This window comes from Contarinia nasturtii, unplaced genomic scaffold, assembly GCF_009176525.2.
Source record: "Contarinia nasturtii isolate CC-2019 unplaced genomic scaffold, AAFC_CNas_1.1 Cnas_scaffold_1037, whole genome shotgun sequence".
In the NCBI taxonomy this organism is placed as follows: domain Eukaryota; kingdom Metazoa; phylum Arthropoda; class Insecta; order Diptera; family Cecidomyiidae; genus Contarinia; species Contarinia nasturtii.
Window position 1 is genome coordinate 1,883,604 of NW_022198383.1, and position 17,969 is coordinate 1,901,572.

Consider the following 17,969-nt stretch of genomic DNA (forward strand, 5'->3'; position numbering starts at 1 on the left):
TCAAACCATGGAATTCACATGACTGTACCATACAATATGACCGTGTCTATTTTTGCGGAAAGATTTCGTTTATTTGCTTTGGATTTTCTATGGCATTTAAATGGAAAATGCCAAGCGGCTATATAAAGCTTCAACTTCTTGTTTATTTTATGATTAAGAGTGAAAGAGTTTATTTGATTTTAGAGAAATGAAAATCTTTGTTTGCTTTTGCAAATACGAATTGATAATTTTGTCGCGTCGACAGGACTTTCGATCCGTTTGCGTTTTACACAGTAACAGTCTAGTCTAATCAAAAGTCCATATCTCTCTTTTTTATTTACAGATGAATTTGCATGGTGTATACATTAAGGAATGAACACTTGTTGGAATCGGTCATTTATTTTACGTTCGAAGAGGAGGAAAAACTGAATTACACTCTGAATGCATAAAATGTGAATGCAGTTGAATTGGAAATTGCTTTCGATTACTGCCAATTGTGTGGGGAATATATTCATTGTGTGTATTGAACACCATTTATATTTTTCGTTGGCCATTGCTTCGATTTATTTTCAATTAGAAGAGAGAAAAAAAACTATAGTGAGAAAAGTTTTATAAAATTCCAGTCATTCGATACTATTTTTGTCGATTGATTTCGAAAAGAGAACAAAATTACCGTGTGCTGGAGCTGTTCTTCGTTGTGCATAAATATTCAAGCGATCAAAGTGTATACTAAAACGAGTGCAACATTGATTTCAGGTTGGCACAGTGTTTCGTTGTTGTTTGCCTTGTCGCGGGGGCTCAAAAGCCCCCGCAACAAGTTCTCCTGATTCGGAAAACAGTATCACAGAACCATTTTATCCATGCGATTCCATCGTGCATGATGGTCAGCAACCGAAAATCTACTTAGCCAATTCGAAAACTAAGCACTTTTCTGACGCACACGATCCACTGGACATCATCAATTCCGAAGAAGAGCACATCCAACAATCATTTCAACAACAATCACAACAGCAACATCAACAACAACAACAACAGCAGCAGCAGCAGCAGCAGCACCAACAGCAACAATTACCACATATCGAAGAAGAAGAAGAAACACCACAAACTTCGCCCGAAGACGAGGTAATAAAAAAAAACTACAACGTTAATTGAAATCACAGCTTATCCATAGAATATGAAGTTGACATTTTTTCCAATTTATTTTAATTGTCCCAACAGGATTCAAATAGTTTGAAAGATCATTTGTTAGCGACAACACATCGATCGATTCGAATTGCCAATCAAACGGAGTTGCACCAGCGACAACAACGTAAACAACAAAAACTAGCAGCACGTCGAAATAGCGGCAGCAGCGGCATCGGTGCTGGTAACGAAAGTGGCTGTGAAGAGCATCCAAATTCTAAAACGAATAATTCACCGTCACCGCGCACCAAACATAGTAGAAAACAGGCCAAAGGTAAAACATTCTCTCTTTAACGTGTTTCCATCTTTCACGTTTGCTAATATTTGGACATGTGATTTTCATTTCATTGGCGTCATACAGGTCGCACAAAATCAATACCGTCAACTACAAGTGAGACAGGTGCAACGACAAGCAGTAGTCATCAATCGAATTTAAGTAGCGCCAGCTTTTTAATACCAAAAATGCAAGCAGAACAGGGTTCAATCGGTGAACTGCAAAAGTATCACAGTCGATACTTGAAAAATCGACGTCACACCTTAGCAAACGTTCGGTAAGTTTTTTTTCTCCACATTTCATTTGAAACTTTCAACCGCACATTGGAATCCCTTATATCTCGAAAATGAGATTTTCAATAAATGTGGCATAAATTCATTGCGAGACGGAATACGAATCAGTTTTATGACGACGAACGAGAAAACATGTTAAATTAAAAAAACAACTCCGTGATGAACGACCGTAGTAAGTCTAGAATTCAGTTAATATAGTATAATTTATCTACGGAATTTTCATATTAACTGCACACAGCGTGTACAATGCACATAGGAAATGGAAATTCCGATTTGTTTTACATATATATTAAGATAAAAGAATAAATGCATACCAACCTTAGCCAATTGCAGAACATTTGGAATGTAATAATCGGTCATTACTTGAGAAAATATTAGCCAACTGCATGAATATTCACCGGAAGCTATAGTGAACATTCTTCGGATTCATGTGAATAATTTATATGGCAAACATGTAAACTGAAACACTCGGAAAAATTTACCGTACAATTTTATAATTCTGTTGAATTCTCAACTTCCGTCGGAATCATATTTTGATGTTGGAAATAAAATCAACTACTTTTTTTATTTTAAACAAAACTTTTAACCAGAGAAAATTTAAAACTGAATATCAAATTAAAGTTTTCTATTTGAAAAGTCCAGACAAAAATGAAGAATAAACTCTGTGTGTGCGCTGTGCGCATGATGTAACGAAATGTATGGTGGATGCAATTTAAATGTATGCACGTTAGAGTAGAACCAAAAAGCATTTTTCTATTTTCATTGAAGGTTTGAATTACCCCCTTAGACCCCCTTAGAAACAATTTGGAAGCTTAGGGATAGATACAAACTCCGATTTATTCGGCATACCCCATTTTTAAAAAAACTGGAAAAGCATCGTAAGTTTTAACTCCATCCTACGTTTTAATATCGGAATTTCATTCGCCAAATCTAAAACCAACTGAATACATTCGACGCTACCACACGTCCATTTGTGAAAATCCACTTTTCGTTGAATAATATTGTTGTGGTCAAATCATAAGTACGCGTCCATTGAGAATGTTTTCCAATTTAATTTTGAAACGTTACAAAATTCGTTTCTAAAAATGAAATCCATGGGAGTGGATTTTGAAGTGGCCGCTTTAAATGGATACATTTACACACATTCTCAAATATGCATCGTCTAAAAAGCAATCTCTTAATAGAACCAAAATTCTCCTCTTACCCTTGCGTTCAAAACATTTTTTTACAATTTCGCTTTGAACTGTGAAAACAGATAAAATTGAATAAACGAACACATGAACTGTGCCGCGCATTTTGCCATTGAAATATTAATCTGGAAAATTGCGATTTAGAGTACATGAGCAAATGCGTCCTCTGAGCTTTAATTGTTACATAGCAATAAAATGTTTTTCTTGTTAAGGGTCGAAAGGTCTGAATACGACTCGATTAAATATAGTATATGGTGTTCGATAAAAAAGCTGAAATACAAAAAAAGCGTTGGGCCAACACTTGATTCTATTTTATGTGCATGACATTTAAATTTCCACATAAAAGCCGCACGGAAATGTATGTTTGGCATGTGGACTAATGGCATTGAATTATGCAACGAATGTGAACGAAAATTGCTTTGAAATTGTCGTTAGTCGGCTATTAAAAGCATATGTCAATATGCCATTGCTTTCAACAAGTTGATAGAAATTAACGAGAGAGAAAAGCTCGATGTTGAGTTATATGGATTTTCTTTGAAGTGTTGGCGCTGTTGAACGGATTTTATTCGGTTCGTTAAAGGTGAAAATAGAATGCTTTTATCGATACGTCAAGAGTAAATGTATTGTCCTAATAAAAATGTCCATGGCACCGAACGGAGAGTAACCAAGAAAAAATGATGTACAAAAATAGATGTGAAGAAATTTTAATTAAATACAAAAATCGATTCAAGTTCGTACAAAGAACTGAGGGGACATGTTGCTGAGCAACTATTGTGTAACGCACTCAAAGTAATGGCCAACGATGATGATACAAATGGAACACAAATTGGTTAAATTGCAAAAGACAAAGTGAGCGAGAAAAAAAAACCACGAGAAAAGACTAAAAAGAATGCGAATGAGACAGTAAACGAAAGATTAGGCACAAGAGAGAAAACAAAGGCGAGAAAAGTGAATTGGAGAGTTTCCAGGCAATAATGTCTGAACGAAAAAACGAAATGCAAGAGACAAAAGAATACGAACAGAGTGATATAACGAAGAAGAGAGAAAATATTAACTTTAATAGAATGTTTTTGTAACTTTGCCATTGAAAATAGCCAAGCGACATGATGATAATTGCTTTGGCAATGGAATATACACACAGCATAAATCGAGCGAACGAATGCAACTCTCAAGATATTGTTAAGTTTGTAGATTAGATCGCACATTGTCTTCGGTAATTATTATTATTGCTTCGATAAGATTTTCAATGTACCATGGCGAATACTGATTATGTTACACTTGTTTTTGGGTTAAATGATGAAAAGTGTACGCATTCATCAGGAAGAAAAATGGCATCGAGAGATATCGAATCACTTGTCCAGATAACTTGAACAAATTTCTCTCGGAATGTCGTAATTTAGTTGATGATATAATATCAGCAAGAATTTATGCGCGTGTGTGAGAGAAAGAGAGAGGGAGAGAGTCTAACCTTTGAAAGGAAAAATAGAAGCCTATTAAATTATTACGCCTGAAAAACCGTAGATACGAAATCGGCGACCCGAGAGTTGTTGTATCATGTGATGCGCACATTAAATAAATATAAGTGATTAGCAGCACGGAATCGTTACCTTTTTATTTGGATGAGAAAGTAAAACCGATGCAGAAAAGGAAGGAATGAAAAAAAAAATAGTATTCACTTTCGTTACAGCTCAAAATATAATAGTTATTAATAAAATTGCACACGAGACGACAAGAACACTTCAATGGTAACTTAAGCAGGATTAAAAATATTGTTTTCCCTTCGGTGCTCAAAGTCCTCCTCTTTCTTTTGTCGGCTAGACAGGAGCCCATCTCTCTAACCCATTCATTAAATATTTATTAGGAGAAAACAATAAATATAAATCAGAATCCAAGGCCAAAAGACGGAAGATCGAAAGGTGAAATTTAAGCTCATGTACAACCGTACCGTCAAAATTGTCTGGCTTTAAATCAATTTAATAAGCCAAAGTGTGACGACGAATGAATTTTTCATTACGACCCATTTCGATTCCCGAGGAAATTGGTAAAATATGATGGAATATTGAATTTTCGACCAAAATTCACTCGTCGATTGAGGGAATCATGCGATAGAATTTCATAATGTCTGACAATAAAATACAACAAACCGGGTATTTGATAAGTCTTTTATGCATCGAAGTGAAAATCTCCTTTTCTATTTGCAGAAAATCACTTTAGACTATCTCAACTGAAATTATGTTACACCGCATTGACAAACTAAATCTGAACATTCTCATATACAGTCACAGACTGATGAAAAAACATCGAAATTTATTCAGGTAAAATCAAATATTTGCACAAATCCAATTGTGCACGGTGCGTTTACTGTTTTGAATTCATATTCTTGTGCAAACAATCGCTTGATTTGGTTCCGTAGGGGGAATGCCGTTTCTTCAATCTTTTGGGATATGAATGAATGGAAGTGCGTGGAAGTGAATCTAAGAACAATATATACATTTATTGAATTTATGTGTTGTTTGGTGCCATTCATTACAATACAAATTGTAATTTATTATGCATTTCAATGGAAATGCCTGTGTAAATTCAAACCATTAATTTGAAATGAAAACACTTCCACACACACACAGAGAGAGAGAGTAAAACACTTGAAAGTGGAAGTGTGATGAAGTAAACCAAAAAGCGGTGTCCGCCTCAAAACGATACGACTGGTGTCAACGTTACAACGTCCAATTATATGATGGTTTTACTATTCATTTGATGGTTGTGGTGAAATATATCAAACTTACACTGGTGAAAGTTCGTTTAGCACCCACTCAGTCACTTATGTCTACAGAATTGTGGTAGCGCGACACAACACCAAAAAAATCCATCTGCATCTAAATTAAACGGATGTTAAAACTGATAAGAGTTAATAAACGATCTGAATATATACGACCCGCAAAGTGCTTCAGCACATTTTCTCACTACGCTCTCTGCTTTTCTACGCACACTTATTTTGTAAACACAATTTTGAAATGCGAAACAGTGGGATAGAGAGACGGGAAGATGGAGTGCATAATTACATCGCAAAAGTAATGTCTGTAGCTGACATATGCATGTAGAAAATGTGAATGCCTGCATCTAGTGACCATAAATTTAATCGCTTTTGCCGATGCATTCATGATATAACGTGAAACTCAAGCCAATTGCAAACTGTTCGTGTCCCAGCGAGTTTCTCTCGTTCGAATGCCTTTGAGCACATATAATCATCTACACTTATGTTCTACGATGTCAACGTCAACGGCAAAAATAATTTACCCCCATTATATGATACAATTGCAGTACGATGCGAAAGTCTAAACTTGATGGTGGAACTCAAAGCGAGAAAAAAAACAATATCGCCCAAGCAGTGTATCTTTCGCTCTGGCGATTTCGATTATATGCACATTAGATCCATTAAGCGCAACTCGGTTTTGAGTTTCAACGGTTTGTTGTTTTTTGTTTCGTTGTGACTTTTTTCTCTCACCCAAGTCACAAACATACTCACTCAATTCTCTCAATTATTTCCGTCGACCGTCACTGCACAAAAACATAAAATATATATAAAATGTTCGATGCGAACATAAAAAAAGGTGCGAAATAACATGTTGGTTGGCAACAACCAAAACGAATTTTATGTAATGCTATTTGTGTTTGTGTGTATGTTGTAGCACATGTTGAGGATAAAGTTGAACACGAGTTGGGAGTTTGTTTATTTTATAACTCGTGGCACATATCGTCGAGCATATTGTTTTCTGTGCAAAGTTGTCTCTTTAATATAAATTCGTGTGTACCGTTGTTGTTATTTAAATCAAGTTTTTCCATTTGTTAGTTGTTTTTTTCTCTCTCGCCTTTTTATTATGCCCGCAAGTTAGATGCGATTAAAGACGCTTGTTGTTGAGGCGACAACAACTAAATATTTGTTCGATTCTCTTTGCATTTCAAACGATTTTTTTCATTCCTCGTCTATTCTTCTTCGTTTACATTCGATCCATTTTCTTGCTTTTGATAGTTAATCCTACGCCAGAGATAAAAAAACCGGACATTGGCTATTGAACTTTTTCAAGTTCTCGATTTCAAACGACAAACTATTCATCAAGCATTGACACTTTGTCTCTTTGGTTTTTTGGCTTTACCGCACTTTTTCGATGTCTTCAAGAATGGAAAAGTTTTTTGCACAAAAGCCGACATCGAATCACAAACTCACATATGAAAAATGCTTGAAAAGCCAAAGGGAAAACAAACAAAAATGTATCGTTATTTATTTTTGTAGTTGGAAAGGGCCTAATCGATTAATACAAAGACGCCCCTATACACATGTTTGGAAAACTCAATTCAAATTTGGATAGCATTAGTGGTGATGCTGTTGTTTTTCCTACTGATGTATGGCTTAAGGGTCACAACATTAAAATTAAATGTTTACTCAGACAACGCAATACAGATACTCTTTTTCTGATAGGTGAACAAATCCATTTGATATCAAGCAGCATTCAATCCATTTCCATTTCAATTCTATGGGAAGTGAAACAGACTCGAAACAGAACCCAAAAAAAAAACAATCAAAAATGTGAACTCCAAACATTTTGAGTGCTGTCATAAACATGACAACGAAAGACAAATGATCGAAGAGTTTTCCGATTGGGTACTTGCTCTCGCCTTTCTTCTGTCTCTGCCTCTCCCGCTCTCTGTGTCTACCGTTATAAATAATAATTAATTGTCAAAACATTTATTGTGGTTCTGAATCGAGATGAAGATAGTGGTGAAATAGGAAAAATAGATAGGAACATTTATGTGGCAAATGTGTTATAATAACGGGGTAACAAAATTCATCCAATTTTTTCGAGTGGAAAACATAAGGCTTTGGAAGAACTAAATGTCACCGTATGAAAAGTTGATTGAAAAAGACACCATGTCTGCCCAGATCCTTACGACTGCTACCATTCTCTCGAAAGGAGCAAAAACTCCAATTATTTTCAGATCAATTTTCCAAATGTTAACAGACAGTTCGGATTATTTGATAAATTTATGCATTTTAGACGGAATCTATTGCCCGGGGGTGCAATATAAACACAATTGATTGCAAATTATCAAAATATCATGAAATCAAATTAGCTGGAGGAAATTCGTGGACATGTTTACGGCATCATGTTTAACATACGTATTTGGCCGATATACGAATCCAATTGAAACCAAACTCAATTTCACATTGATTAGGTGAAAATGGTTACATTTCGAATTTCACAAATAAATGAGTGTGACCAATTATGTTTTCTACTCTTTGTTTTTGTGATGTTCGTCTATGCTTAATGTTCTTACATGCTTCGATAAACCGTTTGTATTATAATGCCAAGACGCCGGTTTCGAAGTATCACTTTGAAAATGAATTATTCGCTTAATTTTGATGTTATTTATTTTATTTGGAGAAATGTGATAAATGTGTGTATGTCTGGTACTATGTCAACAAATAATAACAACAGATCGATAAAAGACAAATTCTGTGAATTTTTCCTCACTGCTCCCTCGCTTGAATTGTGTTAATCCAAATTATTTGCCATTTCAATTTTTGATCACCCCGAATTTTGTCTGTCATCCATGAAAACCGGACCGTGCCGAAAACTGGATACGATGCCAAGATTAATGAAGATCTATTTATCAGTGTTGTCTGTTCATTGCAAAGAATGACATTCAAAAAAGAAGTGTGTGCAGTATGACAATCAAAAATTGATGGTGTTCGGCTTGCTTTGGCTCACTGGATTTGTCTGGTATGATAAATTATCTTTCTCATTATATGCGATTATTTACACTAAATATATCAATGTGCTTTCGCCAAATGACACTTTTGCACAAACAAAATGAATAAAATAAAAACAAATCGACCAGTTTTTTGTTATGTCATTTTGTGTGCATCATAAAAAGTTTATAAACTTTTATTTACAATTAAAATTGAATGTACTTAGCACATTATTCACTCGGTGCCGTCGCAATTCAAATGAATAAATGATGAGAAAATGATCTCATAAAAACGATAAAAAGATTTCAAAGCATGTATATGCACGTTTAAAAATGTGTTAGATTCATTAATGCGGCGTCAAAAAAAAACTCTTCTCACAAATTCTGTATATGATTGCCCGAGAATGAAAGTGAGACTTCTATTCACAACTTATTGAAATGTAACACCACCATATAAAATATGCTGACAGTTAGCACTTTTTGTATGGCGATGTTACATTTCGGATAAATTAAAAATCGTACCAACATTTCCGAAAACCTTACTAAATTTTCCTAAAATCGTGCCAAAATCGCCCAAAAATGGCCCTAAAATTCCCACAAATCATACCAAAATGGCCCTAAAATCTTTCTAAAATTCCCAAAAATGATACCAAAAAGATCCTATTTTGGTATGATTTGTGGGAATTTTATGGCGATTCTTGGACGATTTTGGCACGATTTTAGGAAAATTTAGTAAGATTTTCGGAAAATTTGGCCCGGGTTTAGGACCACCCTTACATTTCAATAAGTTGTGACTAGAAGTCTCGCTTTCATTCTCGGACATTCATATATACTTTACGGCCATTTTTCATGAATCAACTTTTACGGTAAAGTAGTTCATTCAAAGTTATGTGGGCATTTACTTTGTTAGCTTACCTCATTTCCCACTCCAGCTGTTTATGCATTGTGTTCGGCAGAATAAAAAAATGTCACACTTTAGTGATTTATTTAAATGTAAAAAAAAAAGAGCTACGTGTGTACGACACACACAGGTTTGCGTTCCCATTCCGGTCAGTGTGCTTAAGCAGTAACAGCATTGACACACCGGAAAATACCCATTTTCCGAAGAAAAGAACGGAAGCACAAAAAAACACACACTCACACGTAAATATTATAATAAAAGGCTAGAAAAAATGGCTTGTATGTAGCTATTTATTAGATTTTCCGGTCCATTTATTTTCCATCGGGATGAAAGTGATGATAATAGTACGACGATGCATATGTGTGTATTGTTTCGGAGGTTTCGCCATACGAACGCTAACCAATCATTAATTTGCACTGTGTGTGTGATCTATTTGTGGATTTTGTAATTTTATCGATATAATACGTATCGTTTGATATTATTCACTTGTTATCGGGAGAGATAACACTTCGTGTATATGCAAAAACGAATAATCGAACCAAAATAGCCGACGAATTGATTAAACATACTGAATTCAAAGTGGTTTTAATTTTAGTCGGACCGATCGTGCATATCATGTTTTAGATAACAACCAAATCTCTTTTATATTTACGATACTCATCCATATAGCCTATAATAGTATCCTCTTTCCCACGACACACACACGATGTTAGGGTATTTTCAAAGCAAATTTTAACCATTTGAAAAAAAGCAATTAATGCGGTATGCATAGTCAAATTGAACACAATAAAGCTGAGTTTTAGACAAAACATCACAAATACAATATAATAGCATACCTAAAGTATTGAGGTTTATTGAAGCTTGGTGTCACGTTTTGCCGGTTCGATATTGGTTTCAATAAACACGAACCATGCCCGCACAAAAAAACGCCAACCCGCAACATCAACATCACACAGAATGCTGCGCAAATTGGATCGTTACGCAACATCGAACACAATGCAGTGTTTACTGGATTTTTTTCTATTTAAATGAATAGAGAAAGAATTTATTCCGTTTTCACACATTCGCTTCGGTTCGAGTTTATTAGGAAATTTTAAAGTTTCCATTAAAAACCATCTAGGGGAGAGAAACCAATGCTAGTTTTTCTAGTTTATAGCTAATTTACAAGTTTATTGCTTGAATAATCTAATAATGCTAATATTCCTTTATGAAATTGCTAGTTTTCTAGTTTTTTGTTCTTTCAAATGACAATCGAATGATTGTACACCAAATCATGGCACAATATCAAAATGGCGGATCAAATCATTTTTGCTAATTTTTCTAGTTTTTGCTAGTTTTTTTCTAATTTTCCTAGTTTTTACTTGAAATATATAAAACTAGCTAATGGTTTCCGTCCCCTAGAAAACCATATAACTGGAAAAAATGGTAAAAAGTGCATTCATTGGGACTAACACTGAAATATGACAATAAAATTCATGCAGAACTAAACACCCATAAATAATGTCAAGTATGCATGCAGATAAAAATGTCTGAAACTCAAGCGTTTTATATTCGCTTCGGTTTTTGTTGAAGTTAAAATCTCCACTTTGACTATAGTATTTTATTGAATAGATGATTCTCCGGTATAATAGAAGAATGAAGAATTCCAACGCAAGTGGAGATATGTGCTGTTAAATATCCAAAATGGTTTTCGGGGCGAACATGCACTCGATTTAAAATGATGAAGAATTGGGTATTATGGTTACGAAAATGCACACACAAAATTCATGATTATTGCCATTTATTCCACTTGGTTTGATATTCAAAATGAATACGTATTGTATTTTGTGGTTTCCGTTTGTTTAAATATCAAACAGCAATGTGAACGCATCATGGTCGAGCATGAGGCGAAAAGAGATGTAAACCACAAAAAGCACCGGCAGCTGTAGCAGCAATTGTCTCATACACAGAAAAACCCATAAGCAAACAATCCTTTCGAGGGAGACGGTTCTGAATTTAAGCTACTTAAATTTAATTTATTTACAGAATTTTTTTTCTCTCACTCCGCTTGCATTAATGAAATTGTTCCATTAATTAAATGTTCCAAAAATATTCATAAAAACAAATCCAAAACATTTATTTAAATAAATTAATTGATTCATTTTGTTAATGATTTTGTATAATTTTATACATTTTTATAAAAAGTGTACCATTTCTGTGAATCAGTTGAAATGCAAATAACTCATTTACCCCTTTCTCTCGTTCGAATGTTTGCTGATTTTTTTCGTGATTGATATTATATTTACATTTAATCAAATGCTGATTTTAGGCATCAGTAGAAAGCCCACTCACACTCAGAACCCAACACATGTTTAAGGGTATGGATGCCTGCCCCTGTATAGCGATTTGATGTTTTGTTTGTTTGTTTGCAAAACTTCTTTCATAATGCAATTTTCAAAAGTTATTCAGTAAACACGTCTGAAAGAAGAGAGAAAGAACAATAATGAAACGAGCATCTCGTTGAGTGTAAACATTGATGAGACGTGCGAATGAGAGAACATAATTTTTCCTCAAATTAATAGTTCATTAGCACATTTTCTAATTAGTGTCTCGTTAATATTTCATTCGTGACGTGACTGAAATGTATAACCAAGAGCGATATTTTGTTTTAGCTTTCGAAAGCCGCCTTTTTGCACTCTCTATTCCCTGCCATGCGGTCAGCTCCATCGCATAGTCAAAAGCACACTTATAAAAATAGTGGAAAAACCGAATAAAGAGAGTTCAAGAGAATAACAAAAAGTGACTGATGTAGAAAGAGAAGAAGAGAATATATAAATCGAGTGATCTTTAACTAAAAAGTGAATGCAAATTAATCAGAATACATGAGCGAAAATCGAATGTGAATGATTTATAGCTACAGCCAAATTGGCAAGTTTTATTTCCTACGATTAATTTCATCACCATTAGCTGAGGTTGCCGAAGCGGAAATTGATTTTCTCAAAATTTATCAAAACTAAGGAGATTGGTTGGGTGTGTCGTAATTTTTTTAAATAAAAACAACAATTAGCCTTGTCTAATCAACTACCAGGGTGCTATTCTCTTCAGATGTGATTGAATATTTGGTTAAACTTAGATTAAAAATTCAATACCTATTTTCTCAAAAAAGGAAAATCATGCTAAAACGCAAATTCGCTGAAATGTGAATCTAAAATCCAAAGTGAGACGCATTAAGGAGGATTCCATTTGATTGATGAATATGAAAAACGACTTCAATTTTCATTGTTATCCCCTACGAATGAAATTGGCATGTTTTTTTTCCGTCGATACTTGGCTCAATAAGTACTTGTTGCTTTGTGTATTTGGGTGTGCACGTCAAATTTGTTTGACGATTGAAAAGTGGAAATTCTTTTTGTGCTAAATAGCATGCTATTGTTATTGGTAATTGCATTTTCCTTCACGCCAAAATATTTGTATACCATTAAGCATGTCAAAATATTTGTGTTTTTGCCCGATTTTTCGAGGGGCCAATAACCAAAACAATACGATACCACCGACCAATAAATAAGCCGATGTCGAAAAATCATCCATTGCTGGAAAACAGACGAATCGCATTTTGTGTCACAGCATGGTAGACGAAGAGAAGAGGAAAAAACTGCTTCATTGTGTATAAATATTTAATTGACAAATGGAAATTTATTGTGAAAATGTCGACCGAGAGAGAAATAAGCTAGATACGATTGGAAAATTACCAAGCACTTTTGCCCCGAGATTAAAATTTGAGATACGAAAGATACGTTCAAAAATGGTGGGAGATATTTATTTATGCAACGACCAATTTGTTTGTAATTGGTTTTTTAATCAAGAAAAAAAAAGTGAATGGACAGTAAAAAGGTCAATTATATTCATTTTTATTTTATTATACAGTTTTTTCCGTATGACATAAAATTCTAGAATTGTCAATATTTCCATTTATATTTGTTTTACATCAAGTTTTTTACGTGGAAAAAATATGGCTTTTTATAATTGGAGATGAAACTAAAAAAACTGCGGTGAACTTTTTTGTTATAAATAAGTCGAGGCTGAATGGAAGTATATTATTGATTTGATGAATTTAGCAGAATTTTTGCCATATTTTTAGGCACTTGACAAATTTACAATCCACTTCATCGGCAGTATATTATTGATACACAATCCGTGTTGATCCAAATGAGTCGCATTTAGATGGATTTTGTGACGCTTCAATTGACCCGAATTCTCGTAAGAGGAGAAGAGACAACTGAAATAGCAAGAGGGAGAAAGCGAAAGCGAGTGAAATATATATATAGGAGACGAATAAATTGCACGGTACGAGCGCATGGATATTTGATTACATTTTGGTCGTCATTTTCTTTTATGAAGAAAAAACCATTCACAAATATCCTATAAAAACTGCTTCTAAAAATAAGTTTAAATGTGCGATGATGTGTGATATTTTTATCATAAGAAAAAAGATATATTGGATTGAATTGCTGCCTAAAGATAGACGAATTTGTTGCGCTCGCTATAGATGTTTTCGGCATTTTCGAAAATTCGTTTTTCAAATAATCCGATATAAACATTCAAAAATAGATTCCATCATTCGAATAATCTTAATTTACCCTGTTTTCTTCATCTCATCATATTTCTTTCAATCTTTTATTGATTATAGCTGTTTTTGTATAGTCTTCATGCGAAAGTAGATACTTTTCAGTTTCAGTTTCACGCGTGATTGCACAAAGAGTCAGTGGGTTTCTTGTGCACACAATTGATTGGACAAACCTTAATTTGCTTTCATTTAATGGTTATGATGGCCGTCACCGTCATCATTGTCATAGTCGCCGACATCAATATGGTCGTCATTTTTCTTGATCGTACAAAGGTTACTGCCATCGAATTTCTACTTTTATCGCGTGCTTTGTCTCCGATATTTTTTTTTCATGCAACGTCATGTCGCACATGCATTTGTACGGTATTGCACTAAAAAAGCACATCATTTTGACGAACCAAACAAACAAAAAAACACACTGGATACCCTTAATTGAGACATGGAAAAATGTGTTTCGTGCTCGGTTTTTCTGTGTGCTTTGTATGTGATTTTGTGTCGGGGTATTCCATTTTACTATTCAACATTTTTCTTCCGTTTTTTTGTTGGTCGACTCGGAAAAAAAGGTTAATGTGAAAGAAAACATGGATAATCGACATGCAGTGTAACATATTGCATTTTGCCATAAAATTTAACACAAGACACTTCGAAATAGAGCAACGGAGAAAGAGAGAAAGAAAAAAACCACTAAAGTGGAGCTGAAAAAAAAATGAAAATATGGTGCCGATGCAGAGGAAAGGCGAGGACTGTGTCAACGCCAAATGCTGTCTGCAACTGAAAAGAAAACCATTGAGAATTTTGTTTACTTGAAGCGAACGAACACAAAATGTTTTTTTTTCTTCAGAATTTTGAGACAAAGCTAGGGTGGAATAGGGGATGAGTGATATTTTTGCATAGACAGCTTTAAATTTGCGTACTATTTTCCTTCCATTTCATAGCTTCAATCAATTATTTATTTCGAAAAATTCTTACTGAACTATGTCAACAGTATGCTTTCAAGCATACTTTCCACCTATATTATACATCACTTTTCAATGGCGGAACTTCCACTAAAAAGTGAATAGAAATCGGTTTTCTTGAAATACTTCCGCTCTACGCGATGGAAGTTTGTCATATTTTGTCGTGCAACTTCATCTACAAATGAATGTAAAGGAATTTAATGTTTTTTACGCTATTGACTAAATAATAAAAAACTACAAAACCTGACATTCTGTCGTGTTTTCACGTTGTTTGGAACGGAAGCATGTTGAAACGCAAAAACTTTTCGATCTACTAACATCTCATGCATAAATTAAAGTTATTTGTCAAAACGAACGATAGTGTCTTGCCCAAAAATTATCAACAATTACAGATAGTTGTGTCTATGTTTAACAAGTTTTTACATTAAATTTTAGATCGAAATATTGTTGTCGATGCTCCGCTGTGCAAAACTTCTCTTCGGTATTTCGATTCAATTTAAACATTCCGCATATATCGCAGTATGTTCATACTGTCTCTTCGCAAACAACATGTAGACAATGGAATTTGTAACAATACAGTCTTTGAATAATTTGTGTGTACACTAGAGGCACTTCCGCGCGCACGTCCGCCCAAATCTACTTTAAATACACTTTTGGATTATGCCAACAGTGAGTTCCTTTTCTTAGAATTCTCAAGTGTAACTTGAACATAAAGTTGGCATTAGTAGTAATGCATGTTCATTTGGCACAAACCATAACTAAGATTACGTTTGTGAAACACCTGTTGTTATTTAAGCTAAATATACTCACTAATGACTCAATACTTTTCTCAAACTGGTTTTTATATTGGACGCGCTCAATCTGTCTGCTTTCACTGTGGCGAATGGTGGATATGTAATGGTACCCAATCATACAATCAAGGGAACAGGTGTGCTTCATGATATTTTACTCGATGTTCTAATTCCATTTGATGCTTGAACAACTGTCCGCTTTGACGGCAAAACAAAATGCCAGACAGATTCAAAGCAAAACTGTCAATTTTTTCCTGTTTTCATTCGAATGTTGGTTGCCAATATAACTTGGGTACCATATTAACTATGCGTCACAACAACATATGCCCAACTAAATTCTTTAAATGAAATCGATTTGCCGTATTTTCTACCTGAAATGGTTTTACCAATTTTCCATCCGTTTCAAAGCAAAAATATTTCAAATTCATCCCAATGCGGATGATTTAAAATCAAAAGCTTCGTTAAAAAAAATCCCTAAAACAATGATATGCATCACGTACATACACAAAAAAATTCCTTGTTCCCCATCGATTTTGATTAAATCAAATCAACTCTTAATCCGATCACAAATTCCCTCATGAGGGACTCAGTGAAATCTCACTTTTTTGAGATCGGACAGACAACAAAAATCAGATAAAATATTCAGAACATAAAACTTCCGATGAATTTCGATTTGCGACTTTGGCATCAAGAAAAAGAGGGATTTTTCCAAAAATAAAAAAGGTTTTGTTACGCGCGCTATCGATAATCATAAATAACAATTTACGGCTCAATTTCGATAAATCACAATTTATGACTGTATTTCCTGTATGTCACGCAAATGAAGCAAATGAGCTCTATTCCGCGCCGCTTTGGTGATCGATCACAATAAGCCGCTGTACTGCTTCACATACACACACACCATGTACTTACATATGTTAAGCCCAATCAAAGTAGCTCTTTTTTTCTCTTTCGCTCTGTGCTTAATTTCTTATAGGCACGCATACCCTTCATTTGCTTTTATTCGTATCCCTTTGAGTGAGCTAACTTGTTTAATTTTATGTGAGGATGTGTTCATCGACGTCTTCAAGTATGTTTACCACATGCCGATAGTTTTTATTAAAAAAAACGAATTCAAAAAGATTACCTCCCGTTCAATTTCGATTTGCGATGATAGATAAGACGAAATTGATGGCAAAATGCATTTGAATCATGCAAAAGACACCTAAATGCATTCTGTATAATAAATGTCAAAATTCGTGAATTACATATAAATGCTAATATACTTTTCAGTGGCACGCTTTGACTTTTGAAACAAGAACAAAAAAAATGGCAAAAAACTCGGTTTTATCGTTGAACGAAAACTAAAAGCTGGGTGGCTTGGGTATTAATGCACAAATCTGAAAAATACGAAGTTATTACATGTATCGTTTGGTATCTCGGCACCGGCACAAAATCCAATAAATTTACATAACTCTAAGTCATCGCTTCCAGCATGAATACATTTAATGCATATGATACTGACAAAACTCCATAATCGACCGGTGAAAATTCCCTTTTCGGTGTGTAATTTTCCCTTTTCTCTCTCTCTTTGTCTTTTTTATTTAAGTTTTGGGCCACACGCGAATCACAATTTGGGCGCAAAAACTCGGGATTTTCCTGATTTCATTTACATTTCCCACCTGTATCAAATCCGAATACAATCAAAACGTTGATTCCGATTCATGAATATTTAAATACAAATAAAAGTGATACATGCCGGCTACCATATTCCAAATCGTTAGCGATTGAATAAAAATGTGCCATAGTGTAAACTGTAAAACGCATGGCATTTGTGCACCTTTTTTTTTATATTGAATTCGATATATGGGAAATCAGTCTTTATATGCACTGATCAAAAGGGAAAACAAAAATTGATGATATTGCGGAAAATAAATATTTCCGTTTCACTAAGGATTGGAATTTCACATGAAAAATGCAATTTATTCGCAATGAAATGCGTGCTGTGCTGCAATCAATATGGAGAAATATTGGAAAGCATCCGCTCAATCGACACATTCCATCGCACAGCTATAA

At 34.4% G+C, this 17,969-nt stretch overlaps 1 protein-coding gene across 1 annotated transcript in view; it reads left to right on the forward strand.

Annotated features, from left to right (window-relative positions):
• Positions 1-316: 316 nt before the first annotated feature.
• The window catches only part of LOC116344200 (cAMP-specific 3',5'-cyclic phosphodiesterase), a 142,305-nt gene continuing 124,652 nt past the window's right edge, over positions 317-17,969 (forward strand). The window contains exons 1-3 of the mRNA XM_031772642.1: positions 317-1,101; positions 1,198-1,435; positions 1,523-1,712. Coding sequence (XP_031628502.1) covers positions 1,624-1,712 — 89 coding nt within the window. The 5' untranslated portion in view covers positions 317-1,101; positions 1,198-1,435; positions 1,523-1,623. The remainder of the gene's footprint in view (positions 1,102-1,197; positions 1,436-1,522; positions 1,713-17,969) is intronic.